The sequence below is a fragment of the Sinohyriopsis cumingii genome, chromosome 6 (genome assembly GCF_028554795.1).
Source record: "Sinohyriopsis cumingii isolate HCF-2022 chromosome 6, ASM2855479v2, whole genome shotgun sequence".
In the NCBI taxonomy this organism is placed as follows: domain Eukaryota; kingdom Metazoa; phylum Mollusca; class Bivalvia; order Unionida; family Unionidae; genus Sinohyriopsis; species Sinohyriopsis cumingii.
Window position 1 is genome coordinate 145,915,846 of NC_142966.1, and position 19,073 is coordinate 145,934,918.

The 19,073-nt window shown below is 33.8% G+C and overlaps 1 protein-coding gene across 2 annotated transcripts; it reads right to left on the reverse strand.

Moving 5' to 3' along the window:
* Window positions 1–3,782: 3,782 nt before the first annotated feature.
* On the reverse strand, window positions 3,783–18,756 carry LOC149798208 (cell adhesion molecule CEACAM2-like). 2 transcript variants are annotated; one of them, XM_089963293.1, is made up of 6 exons: window positions 18,597–18,756; window positions 17,136–17,408; window positions 11,263–11,541; window positions 8,873–9,172; window positions 8,102–8,155; window positions 3,783–7,683 (listed from the first exon to the last, which is right to left on the reverse strand). In XM_089963293.1, exons 1-6 carry the CDS (start codon window positions 18,649–18,651, stop codon window positions 7,589–7,591), a joined length of 1,056 nt encoding a protein of 351 aa, XP_089819419.1. In that variant the 5' UTR covers window positions 18,652–18,756; the 3' UTR covers window positions 3,783–7,588. The 2 variants fall into 2 exon arrangements, with proteins under 2 accessions (XP_089819419.1, XP_089819418.1); XM_089963292.1 differs by having other exon boundaries at window positions 17,136–17,444; window positions 18,597–18,755.
* Window positions 18,757–19,073: the final 317 nt, after the last annotated feature.

The window sequence follows — 19,073 nt, forward strand, 5'->3', positions numbered from 1 at the left end:
AATATTGCCAGCTTGGCATAGAAAAAGTTAGGCAACATTTCCCCATGTTTTCATTTTAACACTCGTTTATGAATCAAAAAACATTACATTAGCTACATTGAGCACTAAGAATTTAACTTTTTTCACTTGATGAATCTACTAATGATGTTTAAATAACATGGATACATTTTGGAGGAGGTGTATTTAACCAAGAAGATTATTTAGTTGTCTCATTTTGAAAGTTTTGCAGCATTTTCTTGTATTCAAAAGGCAGTGAAACTTGTCATATATACTTGCTTACAAGTTGGTCCAGCTGCAAACTGGATAGATCAGGATATACCATAGCTTAATGGGCCAGATGATTATGGTCCATGCAGTTTGTTAGGAGTAATCATTAAAACAAGCACGTTACATTATTGCTGTATAAATGATTCATCCAGAACATGTTAATTTTATGTATTTTTTTTCTGATTTTTTTTTCTTCTTCTTGATGAAGTTTCAGTACATCTTGAGATAGTAGAAGTGTTTTGATTGACATTTTGGCTATGTATATTGGAAGAAGTCAATACAAAGTCCCACCAAAAAAGAAAGATAAATGTAAAGAGTTCACTAAAGCAAACATTTTTTTAAAAGTTCTCCAGTTAGTGTCTGAATAGATTACTCATACTGAAGTTGGCAATGTTTACACGTGGAAAAAGCTTGGCTTAGTTTGCTGCCCCTAAATGTTTAACAAATCAGTAACTTTGTAAATGAGTATGCATGGGGCTGTCAGTCATCCAGTTAAGTACAATTTCCAATCAAATGTAACCTTTCCATATCTCTGCATAATTGGACAGTTTGGTAGATTTTCTCTTCATTCTTTTCTGAAAGTATGCATAATTTTCAAATAGAATGTGGCAATTGCTAGGAATTAGTCAAAATTGACAATAATTGGTCACCACACATTACACTTCAGGTTGGTTTATGCGAGTATTGCTGCTGTTGATGTGTTAAATTCTTGCATTTAGTTCTGTTTCTCTGTCATTGTTTTATACACAATCACCATGGGCAAAAGTAAATCACAGTGACTTACTTTTCATGCCCCAGTGAATATTTGAAGTTTTCCCATTTAGCAGTTTCTCTGACATTGTATATACAGTCATGAAACTTGATGGGTGTATTTAGTTTGGAAGTCATATCATGAGCAATAACCTTGTCTCAGTGACCTACTTTTTGTACTCTGTTGATTACATTAGTTTTTTCTTTTTCATTCAGCCCTATTTACCTGATGCCGTTGTATGTTAAGTCATAAATGTTTTGGCTATATTCATCTGTGAGGGTGCTACTCGCCATGTTCAGAGATACATCATAATGACCTACTTTTTATGTAATAGTAATAGTGGTAAAATATTTGCATAGCATCTCTTTTTCTGACACAGTTGTATGTTAATGAATCTTGATTTGTATTTTCTCTAACTTATTGTACCAGCAGGTCTTGATCTGTGCAGTTTGTATCAGTAGAACAAAGAAAATAGACCCTGATCTGCCAGAATGTTATGCAATGGCAGATCAGGTCTTTGTTGTTTGCAGTAGGACACAACCCATAATTAAGTATGTATGATATATAAGAGCTAAGTGTAGATGTAAACCTTTTTTATATTTCCTTGTAGCAATTTTTCATTAGAAGTTAGCAAGAAGATGGCTTTCGATCAAAATAAATGACATTACTTGAAATATAATTTCCTTCCACTACTGTCAGATCAACATTATTGCCACTTGCAAAAGTTTTAATTCTGGGTAAATGCCTTCGCTCTCTTTTATTTTAGCAGTTTCGGACATAAGGTTGCTCTTCGTGACAATGACCTTGTGTTAGACATATTGATGCAGTATCCATGTTTTTTATTCTGAAGTGCAGGATGAAGACTGGTAACTCTTTTTGTTTGATTTTATTCAGCTGATTTCACTGCAGAATGAATTAAAAAATGGTTTAAAATATAGAAGGCAACCGCTGTACATCAAAGATTTGATAAGTAGACCCATAACAATAAAGAATATTACTTACAAAAAAGTCTGTTAGTGTTTTACTGGAAAAGATGCAATATGTAATGGTTATGCAATTTGAAACTTCTGTACCCAAGAGTATTTATTTATTTTCATATGCAGCATTATGAAATTGTAATGGGGAGGGGGCATTTTTATGCAATTTGTTGACAATAAATAAATTTTTAAGTATTTGAATTTTGTTTTCCTTTCTTGATTTCTAAAATATAGAATTAAATAATCCATTAGTAATTTTGTTTTCATATGCTTGTTCAGAACAGACACTTCTTTTGAGTATATCTATCTATCCCCATGACAAAATGACCTTGAACTTTGCAATGACAATGTTATTCTTGTAGGACTTTGCTTTGTACATAAATTTAATCCAGTTTCAAACTGACATCACCTGTAAATCAAGTTTGCCAGTTGCCTGATGTTAAATTGTTCAGCCCCTGGGTGGCTGAGTGGTCTAAAGTGCTTGCTTTTACTGATCACTGTGGGTTCAAGTTTCAGGCTCAGCCAGTGTGGGTATGTGAGAAAGCTTGCCAGTAGCTTCCTATGGGAATGGCATCAAACCAATAATGACACTAATTTTAAAACCAGTGAAAAAGACATTGACACTTCTTGTTTACCAGTCAAGTTGTTGCCAGCTAAATCTAGTCCAGATGATGGAGCCTGTGGACGTGTTGTTTTGTTTTCATTTAGTCCATATAAACAGGTCACATATTTGACCTTGTTGTTTTAATGAGGTATTTGTATTGCTGACGACTAAATATACCAATGAAGCAATCAAAAATAAAATAAAAGTCTTTAGAATTAACTAAATTTTAAATAATAATACCAAAATAATAATATCATTTGAAAATGTCAGTATTTTCCATTTTATTTTTATTGATCTTAATTTTATTTTTTTGAATTTGGTCTTAAATTTGCTTTGATTTTGATAATTGATATTATTTTAATACCTTAAGTCAATAGTGTACATCTTTTTTAATCATGTAACTCGGATGAAAATGTGCATGATGTTTTTGCAAGTTCTTTACATTTATAGAATGTATTTGAAATTGAGCTGGTAATAAGTTTTGCATTTGAACACTTGTTAAAAATTATAAAGTTCTAACCTTTCTCTTACGCTCTTTTTGATGCAATTTATCTCCATACAGAAGTCTATTTGTTTTTTTTTGCGCTTGAAACATTGTTACTATAGTGCCCAGATTTATTAAGGAAATTCCATGTGATGTGTATACTTTGGCTAAAAAAAAGTGCACTGGCTTCACCAGCACTAGATCTAGCAGGACATAATTTAACTGGAAAGTGTTCAGGCCTGTCAAGGGTTGCAATGTAGCTTACACTGACTTTGAAATTACTGCCATGGGAGGAAAGATGTGTATGAAGTTTGTTTGACAGGGTATGTCAGTTTGATGCTTGAAAAGTCGTAAGGAAATTTATTTACATTGCAACATCCTGAATTGATGTATTGACATTACCATGTTCTGAGGTCATATTGACATGGGTTTATGTATGTATGTATGGATGGATGGATGCATGCATGCATGCATGCACATGAGTAAATATGTATGTATTTATGTATGTATGCATGTATGCACACAAGTATGTATGTATGTATGTATTTATGTATATATGTATGTATTCATGTATGCACACAAGTATGTATATATGTATGTATGTATGTATGTATGTATGTATGTATATTTGTATGCAGGTATGTATGTATGTATCCATTCATCTATATATTGAGAGGCAGAGAAACACACACGGCCAACTGGTTTTTCTGGAGCTACATATTTTTTAGTTTATTTATGAAAGTGTAATATAAAACAAAAACAAAAAGCAACAGTGATGCACATTATAAAAATGAAACTAATAATAATTTTATTTCAGACTTAAGTTCATTAGCAACTGCACACATGAACAAAACGATATAAATACAACAATTTCCTCTAACGATCTGTGAATGTGAGTCATATTGTTTTCTGTTTTCGTTTTAACTAATGTACACATCGAGTGGGGCCCCATGTGGCCGAGCGGTCTAAGGGATCCGAGTTTACAGAACACTCTCACATTCCACCTGTCCGCCATAATTTTTTAAAACGTTTTCATTAAGAGTAACGACATAGTTTATGCTGGTTGATTTATCTGTTTTAAAGAATCGAATAATCATTATAGTTAGATATGATTTTGGACGTAACTGCTAAATTTTGGCTGATATTGAAAAGCATTTCGTCGCCACCTATATTTTGTGTGAATTGTAATACTGTTCAATTACATCATTATTTATCTCTCCATCTATCTGACTGATTAAAAATCATCAGCGATTCTTATGTCAATAATACCAGTAATATCCATATCTAAAGAATTAATTTGTAACAGCTTTTGATCAAATTTTATATCAAACTTACAGCTTTGGACACACATATTCTGTCCTTTTTCTATATCTGTTTCCGTTTATTAATCCGTCCAACTGTTGTGAGCTCTATTTTTTCTTTAACAGTATTTATAATTAGTGAAGGTCTCTAAACATTGAAGAAGAATAGGCAATGCAATGGAAGCGAAAGAAAATGCATGTGGTTTTTTTTTTCTTCTTCTAGAATGACATCTATATGAATGAAGTCATGACCTGACTGCAGCGACGTGAACCAGTTAGTTTTATGAAATTTCCAACTTAGTGCCACCTTCTGAAAACTCGTGTAATCACGAATTCGAACTCGACTCTGAGCTTACTTTCAGTCACTCGGATATTCTTTAATTCCGCACAAGAAAGTTAAAAAGTCGGAAAACTTTTAATTCTGTTTCAAACCATAACTTTGATTCATTTTAATTTTGGAGTGGGTGGGTAAAGCAATAATAAATGTACAAATTCTTTTGTGCCACTTTTGGTCAACATTAATACATCTTTCGACCTAGTAATGATTGAGTACGAGTTTCCATGACATATACATACATATATAATAAAAAATGAAAGTTAGGTCTTGTACAATGTAGGATTCAGTTTGATACAATATCACACGTCATATCATACATCTATATTTCCCAATTTTGTGCATCTCGTATAACTACTTGTATTTTAATAATCTTTATAAAGCATCGCATATTAATTTTAATGTTTAAAATTTCATAATGTTCTGCAAATTACTAACGGAAAAAATGCAGATATTATTATTATTATTATTATTATTATTATTAAAATAATTTTATTTATATAATAAAGCAATGGAGAAATTAACATGGTCCGAAATTCTGGCACATAAATTTCAATAGCTGACTATTGGAGATCCGTTTCTCGGCGTAGGACTTTCACGGTGCCATCACGCGACCCTGGCTCTTAATCGTCTGTTTACGTTGGTATCTCCTAAGTTTACCCTTGGATACCATCATAACTTGAATTATCACCGTTTGTTTGTTACTTTGTATGATCATTGCATCTGTAATTAATTTATCTGACGACGAATTGGCCAAATCCATTTTACCAACGCCGCTATAATTAAAGTACTTTTGATGTTATTTGCCATTTTACTGAATTTAATGCCATTCTAGAACACAAAATATAATGTTCACTTAAATGACAGATAATTGATTACATTAAAGTGTTATTATATGTGTTAATATAAAAGTATATATTCAGAAATAATTATTTATTGGAGTTAATAAGTGCTTTAAATTAAATAATTTCAAATGTTTCAAAGGTTAGAATGAAAATAAGTTGGTTCAGCTGGAGAATTTACTCAAAAGACAATAATTAGCTATAACACTAGATAAAAATTTAATGATAGCATCGAAATACGTTATATTATCAATTTATTCATCAATGACTCTTTATACATGGGGGGGTAAATATAATGCAGAGAAAGCACGATTCGCATGCGAAATCAATAAATACATTAGGTCATTTCATATGCATTACTGTTTGATAGTATTGATACTGGACTGATTTATGAAAAATTAACTTTTATATTTCTTTTATTGAAATATGAGAACAGTTATTTTGGTTTAAAACATCCAAATGCGATATCTCATATCAGTTTTGATCTGATTTCGGCTAGAAATTTGCTAAAAGCTATCCGATGTAAATTTAAAAAGCCGAAAATCAACCTTTTATATTCTCTTACTATGCTTACGAAATCAGCAATAATAAATAAAATTAATCAGGTATGTATATTCCATTGTTTTTCTTTTAATATTTACATGGTCTGAATCAGCCTGTAATTTGGGCCGAATCAGCTACGGTCCGAATTAGCCATGGTCTGAATCAGCCAGAAATCCAGTCTACCGAAAACTATACGCTATAATATATTTTGTATAGACTCAAATGGTAGGCATGCCAATAGTTCGTCGATGAGTTGCTCCTAGAGACGAAACTTTCATACTCATAAGTCCAGATGGGTGACATCAAGTTAAACTTCGTCTGGATTGGCAATAGTTACACCGTAATCATCAAATCAGTAAACTACGATTATTCCTATAAAAGTTTGATTTAATGAGTAATTATCTACACATAGTCACTCCACCCTGATAAAGATGCATAGCAAATATCAGTAATAAACCAACACAATCTTCGTACATAAATAGAACATACAATTATTTTCGAGCAAAAAAATCCAATAATTGACAATGAATAAAAATATTTTATTGTACACGACATTCCTCGTTGAGGAGACTTGTAATGAGAGAAAGAGACAGAGAGAGTATTGAAACAAGATATATGTTTACATCAATGTTCATTGTATTGTTTCACTGGTCACGAATTACCACAAGAAACGTCACTGCCTTGTTGTCATTCGAATAATACGGTCTTAAGGTGGCAGGGTCCAATTTCGTAAATTGGCCCCATGGCAAATTTCTTAAGGCTATGGGGTGCCTTTTTCAGCTATTACTGTTTACTATTTGAAGAAATGGATATATTTGTGAAATGGGTATTTCGGGCTTGTGTTGTTCTTGAAATTGATGTCAGGCATATACACCTTCCTCACAGGGGTTCGTTACAAAGAAAATTTGGAGTATCTGTCCTTGAATCAATCGATGGGGGGTTCTAACCTGTAACAATATAGCACTATATTGTTACATGTTAGAACCCCCATCCCTTGATTCAAGGGCGGATACTCCAAGTTTTCTTTGTAACGAACCCCTGTGCACCTTCCATAGTAACTCTGCAGTATGTTGAGAGTGAAATACCAATAGTCGGCTAGGAAGAAGAGCTAGCCTCCCATAGCAGTAAACACATGGGTTTGGGGCAAGTAGAATATCTCAAAAATGGCTTGGATGACAACTATTTTCAATTGCATCAGCCTGTTTAGTACACACTGTTTTACAGAACTGTCATCTAGGAAAAGGGCTTGTATTTGCACCGTGAGCATCACATGGTGTCAAAAATGACCTTCGGACATGAAAATTACAAGTAGAAATTTGGGGTTGGGGTGCATAAACTTCTGATATGAACTGCCATTGACTTCTTTGGTCAAGTGGATTATATTCTTATGTTTTGTTCTAATATAGGTATCCAAAATATGGACCTTTTTGACCTCACTTGGGTGTTTGATTTTTTATGACTTTTTTAATACCGATGATTGCGGCATTAAATTTGTACATAAAAATTGACCCCTGCCCCCTTAAGACACGATATGATAATCACCAGGATCATGTAGAAGAGCGCAGGCAGATTGATTTCCCCTGAAAAAAGAAATGAGAAATATTTACACAAACATTAGACATGCCTTAAGATAATAAAAGTTGATGAGAATAATAATAAAGACTAATTTACAAGGAATAAATTGGGACTTTCAATAAAAAAGCTTTATTGTAAATCAGTGTAGAAATGATGTAATCTACATAAAAACTAAATTATGTGATTTACTACCTTGGCTCAGATTTTAAAGGGGTTTGCATAATCACTCATGTTTCTCTTTTAAAATTCTATACGGCGTGATGCTCGGAATAGAGAATTTAAAATATTTTCTCTCATTAGGCAGTTATAACAAATCACAACAAGTGCACTTTATAATATTCAACATGTTAAGAATATTTTCAAATTGAAAAATTTATGCAGGAGAGAGAATCAGAGACAGAGATTCGGGGGTAGGGGTATTACTTGATCTTCCACCAGATGACTGTCCTGCTACGTCACCGTCTTCTTGGCTTGTGTCTTAAAGGATATCCGTGGGAAAAAACTGTTATAATTTTTACAATATGCACTGTATTTGTAATATGTTCATTAAAGTAAGTAAATACAGTAAATAAAGTAAGTAAATACAGTAACCGTTGAAGATGAAGCTACATGCAGAGCAATTTGTATGGATTTCAAATAAATGTACCTCAGAAAGATCGGCAGGAAAACAAGATGACTACATGAAATAGGAAAATGAATTATCATACCGTTTGAATATCACTGTAGCCGCTACATAACTGGAACATGGATTCAAAGAAAATGCCTTCAGACACCAAGGCATGATTCTAAAAGACCAAATGTTTCAGCGCTTTGTTTAACTAGAAGGTCTTGAAAATAATTCCTTACAAATTTTGTATAGCTACAAAACATTTGTCATATGTAAACAGGGCATCAGGAATAACAATACTGTCAGCTTTTCTTGGTGTGAAAATTTTGCTGCTAAAAATTCTAATAATTTAAAGTATTTCTTGTCATCCCATTTGTCCTCTCAGCAGCCTTCAAACACACTGTAACGATTGTGCATTACGAAAATAGTGACATCAGATACTGTTTTGAATCCATTTTCTGGCAAAACAGCCTGAGATAATGGCTATGATATCAATGTTTTTGACATTGAATACTTTCTGTCCAAAATTTCAAACGAATATGTTGTACAATAGTGAAATTATGCATCATTGGATATTTTATATTTACCTTTAGTGGACTCTGTTATTTTAATGGTCTCAGTGACTTGTTTCCCTGAGTTTAGATCAACAGAATGACCCTTTCTTTTGTTAACAGATTTCGGATTGGTGGCTGTGCACGTGTATTGGCCAATCTGATTTGACGTCATATATTGTACCTTAAGTGATGCCCCCGTCGCATTAACTGGGCCAGACCATTGGAAGTGACAAGGTGGGTGACACGTAGCATCACAGATCAGAGTTATCGACTTGCCATCTTCCACGGCAAAATCAGGTGGTTCACTTGTAATTTTGATATTGTCAGGTCCATCTGCAATAATAATAATAATAATAATAATGACAAGTCTTCGTTCTTCCTCTCCTTCAGAATACTTTCTCGCCAGTACCGATAGAGGAGCTCATCATCACCCTTCCTAACATATCTCAGTAAGCTTGTCTTCCTTTCCGCGCCATAATCATCCATGGTAATATATATATATTAATAGAACACTTTCTTCATTCTTCTCAGGACGGTACAGAGTTTTAACATCAGCTCTTACAGTGGCATTTGTACCTGAAGAGTATTCTCTATTTCTTTGCATTCTGGTACAGTCATTTTTCGGTCTTCGATGCCAAAGTTCTTTGAACATGATTTACCGTTGAAATTGTGCTGATTTTGCAACTATATTAGTACATGTAAGTTTTGAGCCCAGACTTCCGTAAACCACAACTTTCTGCAGTATCAATATGCCCTGATTTATGATGGAAGTCGCGCATCTTTCCATTTCCAGTTATATAATCTGCATGTTTCAATTCTTTATCCTTATTGTTTAGAAACCATTCGCCCAACATAGTGTGCATAGAGCATGTGATAGATATTTGTTAAATTTAACGTGCCGAATAATCTGCTCAAGGCCCGGGGCCCCGGGTATTCTGCTCAAGGCCCAGGGCCCCAGGTATTCGAGTGGTGAAAGGCGCTCGCTATTATAGATCACTCACACATCTCACCTGTGTACGCGTGGGTTCAAGTCTCGACTCGGCCAACATGAGAATGGTCCTTCCTGGGGTTTTCCCGGGTTCTTCCTCCACCAAATATACTACCCACTATGTTTAGCTTCTCACCATCATCAGACAGTATCTGTGACTACAATTTCTCACCATCGAGTCTTCTTATTGTTTTGCATAACCTTGACTTTGCGATGTCTTATCAGCCACTCTTTGAGACACATACTTAGAGTTGACCCATTAGTTTTCGCAAATGATGTAACGTACCCAACCCCAGATCCATTGACCTTGTCTGAATCTGTTGCTTTTAAGCTCAGCATGTTTTAACAAATCTATTTTGTTACTGAAGCTATTGTTAAGATTAAACATCACAACTATCATATTTGACTCTCCACAGCTTTTCCGAACCGCTTTAATGGATGGTTGGTTTGACCCATATGTCCACTCAAATTTTTGACTTCTTATCTATCGGACATAAGGATAATATCATTTCTGCATCCCCGTTCATCACACAGTAGGTTTTGTGCGTGTTTACCCGACTTATATTTTACTGCTTCACTCTGTCTTTGTCTTTTGTTTTTTTGCTGAGATAACCTATTTATTGATAGGGCCAACGGAAAGGAAAATGCATTTCATGAGACCTATAAAAATAATATGAGCCGTGAGAACCACAGAATGAAACGACGATATAACCAATGTTCAGTCGAATCTGATACAAGGGATTAGAATGGTGAATATAAATGTGCATACAAAGTTTATGCGTTATATGTAGCGAAGAGACAGCCGTGGGACAGCCATGGTACCTTTTTAACAAATGCAACGAATTCACAAAGGATGAGTCCAAACAGCGTCACAACTAATGCCTGTCTCCGAAATATGGGATTAAGTGTTCAGACAAATGAAAAGAGTTTAAATGCAGCAAAGTGAAAAGAACATCATCAATACGAGGTCAATGTTTAGACGAAGCACAAACTAGGGAAGAGTTTATAAAAAGGACCATTTGGCAAAGTGGGCTGACATAACTTGCACCGAAACAGTATAAGGAAACTTCTACCCGAAATAGAACAGAAAAGAACAAAATAAGCAGAATTCGCAGAAAGACATGGATATGGTGTAACCCAACGAGCGCGTAATAACTTAGTAGCTTTACATACTTCCAAAGGGTATAACCTCACAGGAAGAGGAGATAAAAAAGGAAGGAAAGAAGGGTCCGTTACGCACACACACACACACACACACACATATATATATATATATATATATATATATATATATATATATATATATATATATATATATATATATATATATATATATATATATATATATATATATATATATATATATATATATATAAAAGTTAATATAGAAAGTACTGTATCATATATATGCTACACTAAATGCAGTTTTACTTACACCATACATCTACAGAGAAGACAGTGCTGTTATTGGAATGAATGTCATCCGTGATGCCTAGAACACAGGTCAGGTTTGTACTATCCTCTGGTTTAATGTTCCTTATTGTCAGCTTGCTACCGGTAACAGTATACCGTATGTTCGGTGTTAGCAGTTGACCTCCCTTGTACCATATGTATTTTGAAACTCCGAATGAGTCGCCAGAGCAGTTTAACTGATAGTCTTGTCCAGCCCATGGGGGGCTTGAATCTTTAATGACTGGATTCGCAGGTAGTCGTTCTGAAAACACAATAAATAATCAAATAAATAAATAAATAACTATGTCATCGATTGACGTTTTGAAAACAAATTCAGATTTTCGAGGCATCGTTGAATGCTACGATGTGGTTGAATTAGAACTTTTGAATAATTGCGACAGTTTGACCGGAGGTTGGACAAATGCGACACGTTTGTTGTAAAAAGCAGACGAATTTCTACTACAAGAACACTCAGACAAAATTATGCTTGCCATTACGAAAATAAGATATCAGCGCCTGCCAATTCCCTAGTGAGTATCTTTGAGATGAGAAATCCTATTATTTAAGTTTTCAACATCTCGTCGATACGATCTGGAATGTCTTCAACTATCAGTTTTGCAAGGCATTCAATAAACCTGTGCTGACTGATTATCACGCATAATGTCATCATCAATAAAATGGATTTTCCTCCAAGGAAAACACGCTCCATTAATTTTTCTCTAAGTTTGATTGCTTTTCTGAGTGGAAACACGAAAATAGCTCTGCAGTCGAAAGACATCGACATCAACATCGACAAAAACTCCTTTAAGTATTTTTGATACCCCACTGATCTGAACGAAGGGCTCAATGTGATAAATACAGCTGCTTAGTTCTTGAGAGTTTGTCACTTAAAAGTGATTTCTGCCACTTATAGCAGCGATGACCCCCCCCCCCCAAACAAAATAGAAAACGCTTATAACGATCGCCGAAAATTTGTGTAACGTCATTAATTTTCTCTTTCTAACTATTACGTTGACAGTGTAAATGAAAAAAAGATCGCTGACAGAATGTACTTCAAAGAAAATGTCATGGTGAAACTTTATTTTCGAAAACGATTTTCGACTGAACTTAGTTAAACTGTCTTTTGTACCGAGGAACAGCTTGACAGCGACGACATGGATTCATGATTATTGAACATACTCATCGAAATGGCCTTTAAAACTGCAGCAATTGTCTTGAAACTTATGGTCTCCTATAAACTGAATTCACGCTCCTGTCGAAGCCATTGATTCATCAACCATACAGCATCAGCAGCAATAAATATGAAGAAAGAGACCACACAAAAAACAAACAATTAAGACATATTACACACAATTGATGTACTGAACTTGTCACAAATGAGTTAAGACAGAACTAGATCTACTTGTCATTCCCCCTACGATGATGACAAGTCAAGACTCCCAGTGTATAGAATTATATCATGTGTTGTCTCTGACTATATAAGCTCCCTTCGAATTTCAAATCAAGGCAAACCGGAGATTACATCAATTTGAATAACAGTAACTTGTACCCGAAACTCATCAAAGCCAACACCAACCAAAACCAACACCAGTCCAAACATCGATTTTCTAGTGGCTCCCGGCGAAAAATAACTTGGTAATGCCTTAGAACAATTTTGTGCTATTATTTTCTTAGATGCGTACAGCGTTACCTAGTGTATTTATCTATTCTTTCTTTTCTTTTTTCTTTCTTCTAATGGAGACTGAGTATTACATGTATCTCATCGTAGGTCGCTCGCAGCGATATGTCCATATATTACAACGTGCACGGGTTCTTTATCCGGTACTTGCACGTTTTTGATCATCTATTGGAGGCATATTGTCATATACAGGCCCAGTGATCGCCTGGATCTTGTCAGGGCGTGTCTATAGTACACGACTTTTTACGGTCGGGATTCATTAATCATTGGGGTGTAGGACAATGGAACCGAAGAGGTGCTGCCTCTTGAGCATGGCCCAGGAGGTTTGGTCATGAAAGCGAGTGTGACTAACAAAAAATCCTTCTCAGGGCTAAACCCAATGACTCTTTTCAAAGCCAACACAATCTTTCAGAAGCCGAGATAATACTTCTATATTGCTAACACTCTTATGTTATCTATTAATTTGTCTATATTTATTCTCTACAAAATGAGTAAATACATACACCCTTCTGTATTTTAGTGTGCGATAGTACAAGTGTTGGTGTATGATCGTATATTTGTATGACTGTGTAAGACCTCACTTTGGCTACATGGAATTGTAGGAGTAATAGGGCTTGTAATTTTGTTTTCAAGCGTTGTAGGGGTTACAAGGTTGCAGGGTTTTAGATCTGTTTATATGAGTTTGGTTGGCATTTACTTTTCCACCTTTGCTATAATCATACCTTACACCTGTTAGTGGATGTGGATGTTGATTAGTAAGTATGAGTGCAGTCAGTATATGTGGGTGTTGGTAAATAAGACTGTGTTGATCAATCAGGATGTGTATATGTCAAAAATGCCAATGTTAAACGTTTTTGACCACATACCAGTCCCACCAAGTAAATATTAGACTTTCTCTCGCATTACATTTTTCATTTGACCTCGTAAAGTCCAGCATGTAAACCCTATGGAGGTTTTAAACATTATAATAAATCTTGAGCCCATAAGGCTAAACCAAGGAACTTTTATTTAATTCACACTGAGCAAACAATAAGCCCAATCCAATAACTGCAAGGTAACCCCATACGCTGCTAATAACAATTGTGCTAGCAGTAAGAAGAAAAGCAACATTGCAGACGAGATAATTTGAAAGCGATTTGGGAAGCAAGAAGAATGAAGCAAATAGGCACAATAGGTGAACATAGCCAGAATAAAGACCATAAGTGAGTAGAACCTTTGGTATATCAAATACTAATTTGTTAAATGTAAACATTGTGGATACATCCGTGAATGTAAATGTCAAGTACATAAGCGTAATCGAGGACAGAGTGTACTTTCGAGGATATATATTGAAGGTACATGAGTAGTCGTATTTTTGCAATTTAAATCTCGTATGCCTAAAAAATAATATTTCTGAATCAATGACTATATTAAAAGAATTAACCTCTAAATATTTTAAGCTCTATTAGGGTATGTAAAATCGTTTAAATTTTATACCAATACTGTTGCAGAAACAGCACAAAATATTTATTAACAAATGGTTTTATCACGTAGACGTCATGGACAGAAATTTATATGAAAACATTGCTTTAACATTTTTTAGGCACTTAGACCGATAAAACGCAAAACTTATGATATTCACATAAACATATAAAAACATTTCTATTCAATAAATATGTTATATTAGTATGAGAGATCTCGTGAACTATACGGTTACAGATGGCGAAGCTCGCGATCTCAAAATGCGTGACAATGAAATGGCTTGGAGAAAGTTCTCAAAATGATGAATACATATGTATTTCGTAAACAAATAGAACATCACAGGAAGAAAAAAACATTGAAAACTTTTACATAGGAAAACATCTTCGTTTCAAATGCCAGAAAGATTTACCATTTGAAAGATAAATTATTGTTAGCCAGTCTGAAAAACAAGAAAATCAAACTAGTCATCCCAGTTTAGGGTGGGTTTGCAGTATTAAAACTAACCAAATTGTTGACGCTTGAAATCTATATTGATGCGTTAAAAATAAAATAATTGAGTAATAGAAAACTAATGGCTGATACTAATTCTTATGCATGACCGTTGAGACAGGAACTTATCCAACGAAATGACAGAAAATATCAAGTTCTATGACACTAGTGACCATCCCAAGAAAAATATCTTTGTTGTACTATAAATGAATAAAACGTTCCTGAAGTTTCCAAGGAAAAGCTTAATAGTGTTTAAATCAACCTCTTTTCAATTAAGATCTTTATTTAATTTAAGACTGTCAAATGAAAACACTTGCAAAGAAATTTAATAAAAGTTTAATAAAAACAATTTAAAATTTGAGATACACAAATATTGCTTATCTAATCACAATGAAAATTGCTAGGATATGAATTTACTCAGATTGTACTAGCACAATGCATTGTTGTTTTGTTTTTTGTTTCAGATTCTCGGCTTTCTGTATTGTTTAATTTCTTTTTATTGCACTTTATAAACCTCGTTATGTCTGTTGTACTCATCGATGAACAAAGTGAACTCTTCTTAGTTGATTTCACTGCTCCCGCTTGCTTTGCTTATGATATCGTCGATACCGTTCAAAATATTGAAATGTACTATTGCCTCACCTTTCTAACTTTTGTTGCATACCAGTCTTTCCTTAATGACTATATCTACCAGTGTTGTAATAAGACCAGCAAAAGCCAAAGAAACAATTATGTATGTTACTATTACTGCTAAACCCAACTCAACTGCAGAGATACATATACCGGCAAAACTGTTTCCGTCCCTGCCTCAACCGAATTCAAACATTTGTAAGTTATTTCTGTAAGTACGCAACGAAAGTGTTTGAAATCTGATTAAATCATTTTAATATCAGTAATTATATACAGTCCATAGACAGTGTAAGATATCGACATTTATTAGAAACGGCTAAATCTAGACCAAACTTATGTTGTCAGTGTATACGGCTAACATATTAATCATTTCATTTCATATATATAACAGTATCTGACATCAGACAACCAACACAAGTTCATGAGGAAATGTTGATGCAAGATTTCCGTCGTACAAGACTACAGCTTAGAAAGAAATTTATACAATTGGAATTTGAAATAGAAGAATTGCCTGATAAAGGTCAAATCGAAACAAAGACATTTTGTCCAAATGTTATTCACCATACAAAAATAATAAGTAACGAACGGATATAACTTGCCATTGAAATCGAAGCCTAAAAATTACAAGTTTTGATAATTTAACTGAAACGTTATGACAAACAGATATAAAATAATTCAATAAAAATACTTAAGTTTACACCAATGGATTACCTCTTGCCTGATTTTAAATATCTTTCAGCAAAATTAGACAGGTTTACCTTTGCAAAGATTCTTTTTTTGTTTATATAGACACTTCATGTTTTAATCGTTTATTTAAATTAGGTTTTCCAAAATGTGTATGTTATCAGGTAATCGGATTAATACTGTAGTTTGATTTGTATTTCATATCTGCAATAGAACATCTAATGTCAGCAGGTGTTGTTCTTAAACAAACGAATGCAAACGAATGCATCCGACAAAGCAGATGAACATGTGAACCTTAGTGCACGTGCAAAAGTTGAAATATCGGATTTTTTAATTTTTAATTATTGTTAATATGAAGGTGAACAAATGCAAATAGACTGACACAGTTGCATGATAATAATAACAAATGTATGCCTGTTAATAAATGTGCCCATTCAATGCAGCAGTAAAGTACACGTGTAAGAGTAAGTATTTAAATTACCAATCAACCCAATAAGATGTATGTACACCACCTGTGCCACCGGTTTTTGGCCTCTCGAAATAATCGATGACTTTCATTTCAGTGGAGGGAGTGACTTAGAACATTACTGATATGAACAGATAGATCGGCATCAAACGTCGTTAAGCAATTGCCCGCAGTGGGAAACTGATAGAGCAAGTAAAGACACATATTAACAACTATATCCTTGTATTTTCCTTATAAACACAAAAAGAGCATTGTATTTTATAATATATGTACTGTATTTTGAAACAAACGAGAATTAACAGCAGTTATGTCAAAAAAATATCAGTAAAACTAATTCCGTTCAAATTTCATAGGAGATGAAAATTATGTATTGAGCAATTACTATATTGCGATATGCTTATGCTCTCTCTCTCTCTCTCTCTCTCTCTCTCTCTCTCTCTCTCCTTACCTAGGACATGAACACGCCAGAGTTTCAGAATTTTTTCAGTAGTTACTTCCGACATGGTTATGCTACCATTATAACTTGAATTCACATTCTTTATGGTTACCAAAACTTGATTTGTTTCATGTATGTACTTGACATCTATTCCGTCTTGTTTGGAAAAACTTATCTTCACGTCAGTGGGCTTCTTTTGTATGGATGCCAGCATCATTCCAGATTTTTGGATATTAATGCTATTCCAGTTTAGGTTATATTCAAAGTAGAGTTTTGTTTCTTTGTCTACGAGAGAGTAAACATCCTCTTCCACAATACAGTCTGAAAAATATAATTCAAAGCATTTCTTTACTGTTATGGTATTATAAAGGATATGTTGCCAAAATTCTGACAAATTGTCATTGTGCATTATGAGACGGTTTCATATTTAGTTTTATTTGCCATCTCAATAGACAATCGTTATTCAATTTCTAATTGAAAACAGAATCGAACATCACACATACCTGCAATAAATATTCCTCGATGTAAAATGAAAGGTACATGAATTAAATATAAATAACTCCTTACCTATGGTATGACAAATTGAATATAGTACAGGATAATGGCTGTGTACCTGCTGACTTTCAAAAGTTCTGTTATAGTTTCTAAATGTATGATGATGTACCTTTCTCCGACTGTTTTCGCTACACTTAGGACATAATTTGCAATTAGGTAATTCACATTTATATAGTTTTTATTTATATTGCATATAATTAGGCTCGAAAAGAAATGTTACAAGGCGTAAATATTTTTATGCAATCTTTGAACATTGTTATATATGACTGATTCAGTCAACAGTTTTTGTAATTACATGGATTTGATAGAGAAAAATTAATCATAAAACTACCAAAAACTGGTTGCTTTACTGTTACTGATTTCCATTACGTTTTTTGTTAATCAACTAGAATTTATTGTTTTTTTTAACTGCCTCGACACAATATAAACAAAATCAGCTTCTAGCAGAGGTGATATATAAATGACAGGATCCAATATTGTCTCCAGTTGTAATGGGCTCTATGAAATGATTAGAAATGACTTCCATATATTGCCTTCACTTTGAAACTATATCAAAAATGCTGATAATATTAGGTTAAAATCCTTGAATCTTTATTACGATCTTTTATATTAAATAGATTATCTTAGAAGATAACTGAAGAGTACCTTCCATTTTGGATTCAGAAAGTCTGTAAGGTAAAATACTTATTCGTAATTAGCTTCGTCTATCTTTATATGTAGGTATTACAATGAAACCTGTCATTACTGATATCTCTATATAATGAACACCTGCACATACATGACGATATGTAATAATACGTTCTTAATTGCCTTATGTTTCACCTGTATTTAAAGAAATACATGTTCATAAAGGGCAACATTTGTTTCCCTGTGTGTCCGTTCTAGACATGTTTCATTATAGTTGTACACGTTTCTTACCGCTCAGCATCCAAGTACACGTGAAAAGCAACAGAAGTGAAGTGGTGAAAATCATTGTGTTCTGGTCGTCTTTCAGAATATTAGTCTTCTATGGAGGAAAGCCTTTTACATGCTGATCCGTGCTGTTAACCTTACATTATAATTTGCATTTAAATGTGTTAAAATATGAGTAATGCTATTCTATACACTGATTCATCAAAAGCTGTGTAACCATATATAGATATTCATCTAGAAATCCGTAATAAACAGGACACGCAACGTAATCGTCTTTCCCTCTGCTGTATCATTATCACCGGGAAAACAGGAGAGAGTGGGGCTAGACGTAGTGAAGCAAGCGAAACATCTTTTCTTAACAAACGAGGGGATTTTATGAGAAGACTGCTAACTAGAATACAGAGCAAGAATTTGCAAATGGATTTAAAAAGTTAATGAAAATTGTTTAAAAGAGCATTAAAGCTTTTGATTTTAAATGTAATT

What these genes read in the sequence shown, in the direction of transcription:
- LOC149798208 (XM_089963292.1), bottom strand. Translation starts at nt 18,651, where the DNA reads ATGATTTTCACCACTTCACTTCTGTTGCTTTTCACGTGTACTTGGATG. An exon ending in CTGGCGTGTTCATGTCCTAG is followed by an intron (nt 11,542 to 17,135) that starts GTAAGGAGAGAG and finishes TTGTGTTTTCAG; the next exon opens with AACGACTACCTGCGAATCCA. An exon ending in GTCATCTGGTGGAAGATCAA is followed by an intron (nt 7,684 to 8,101) that starts GTAATACCCCTA and finishes TTCTTTTTTCAG; the next exon opens with GGGAAATCAATCTGCCTGCG.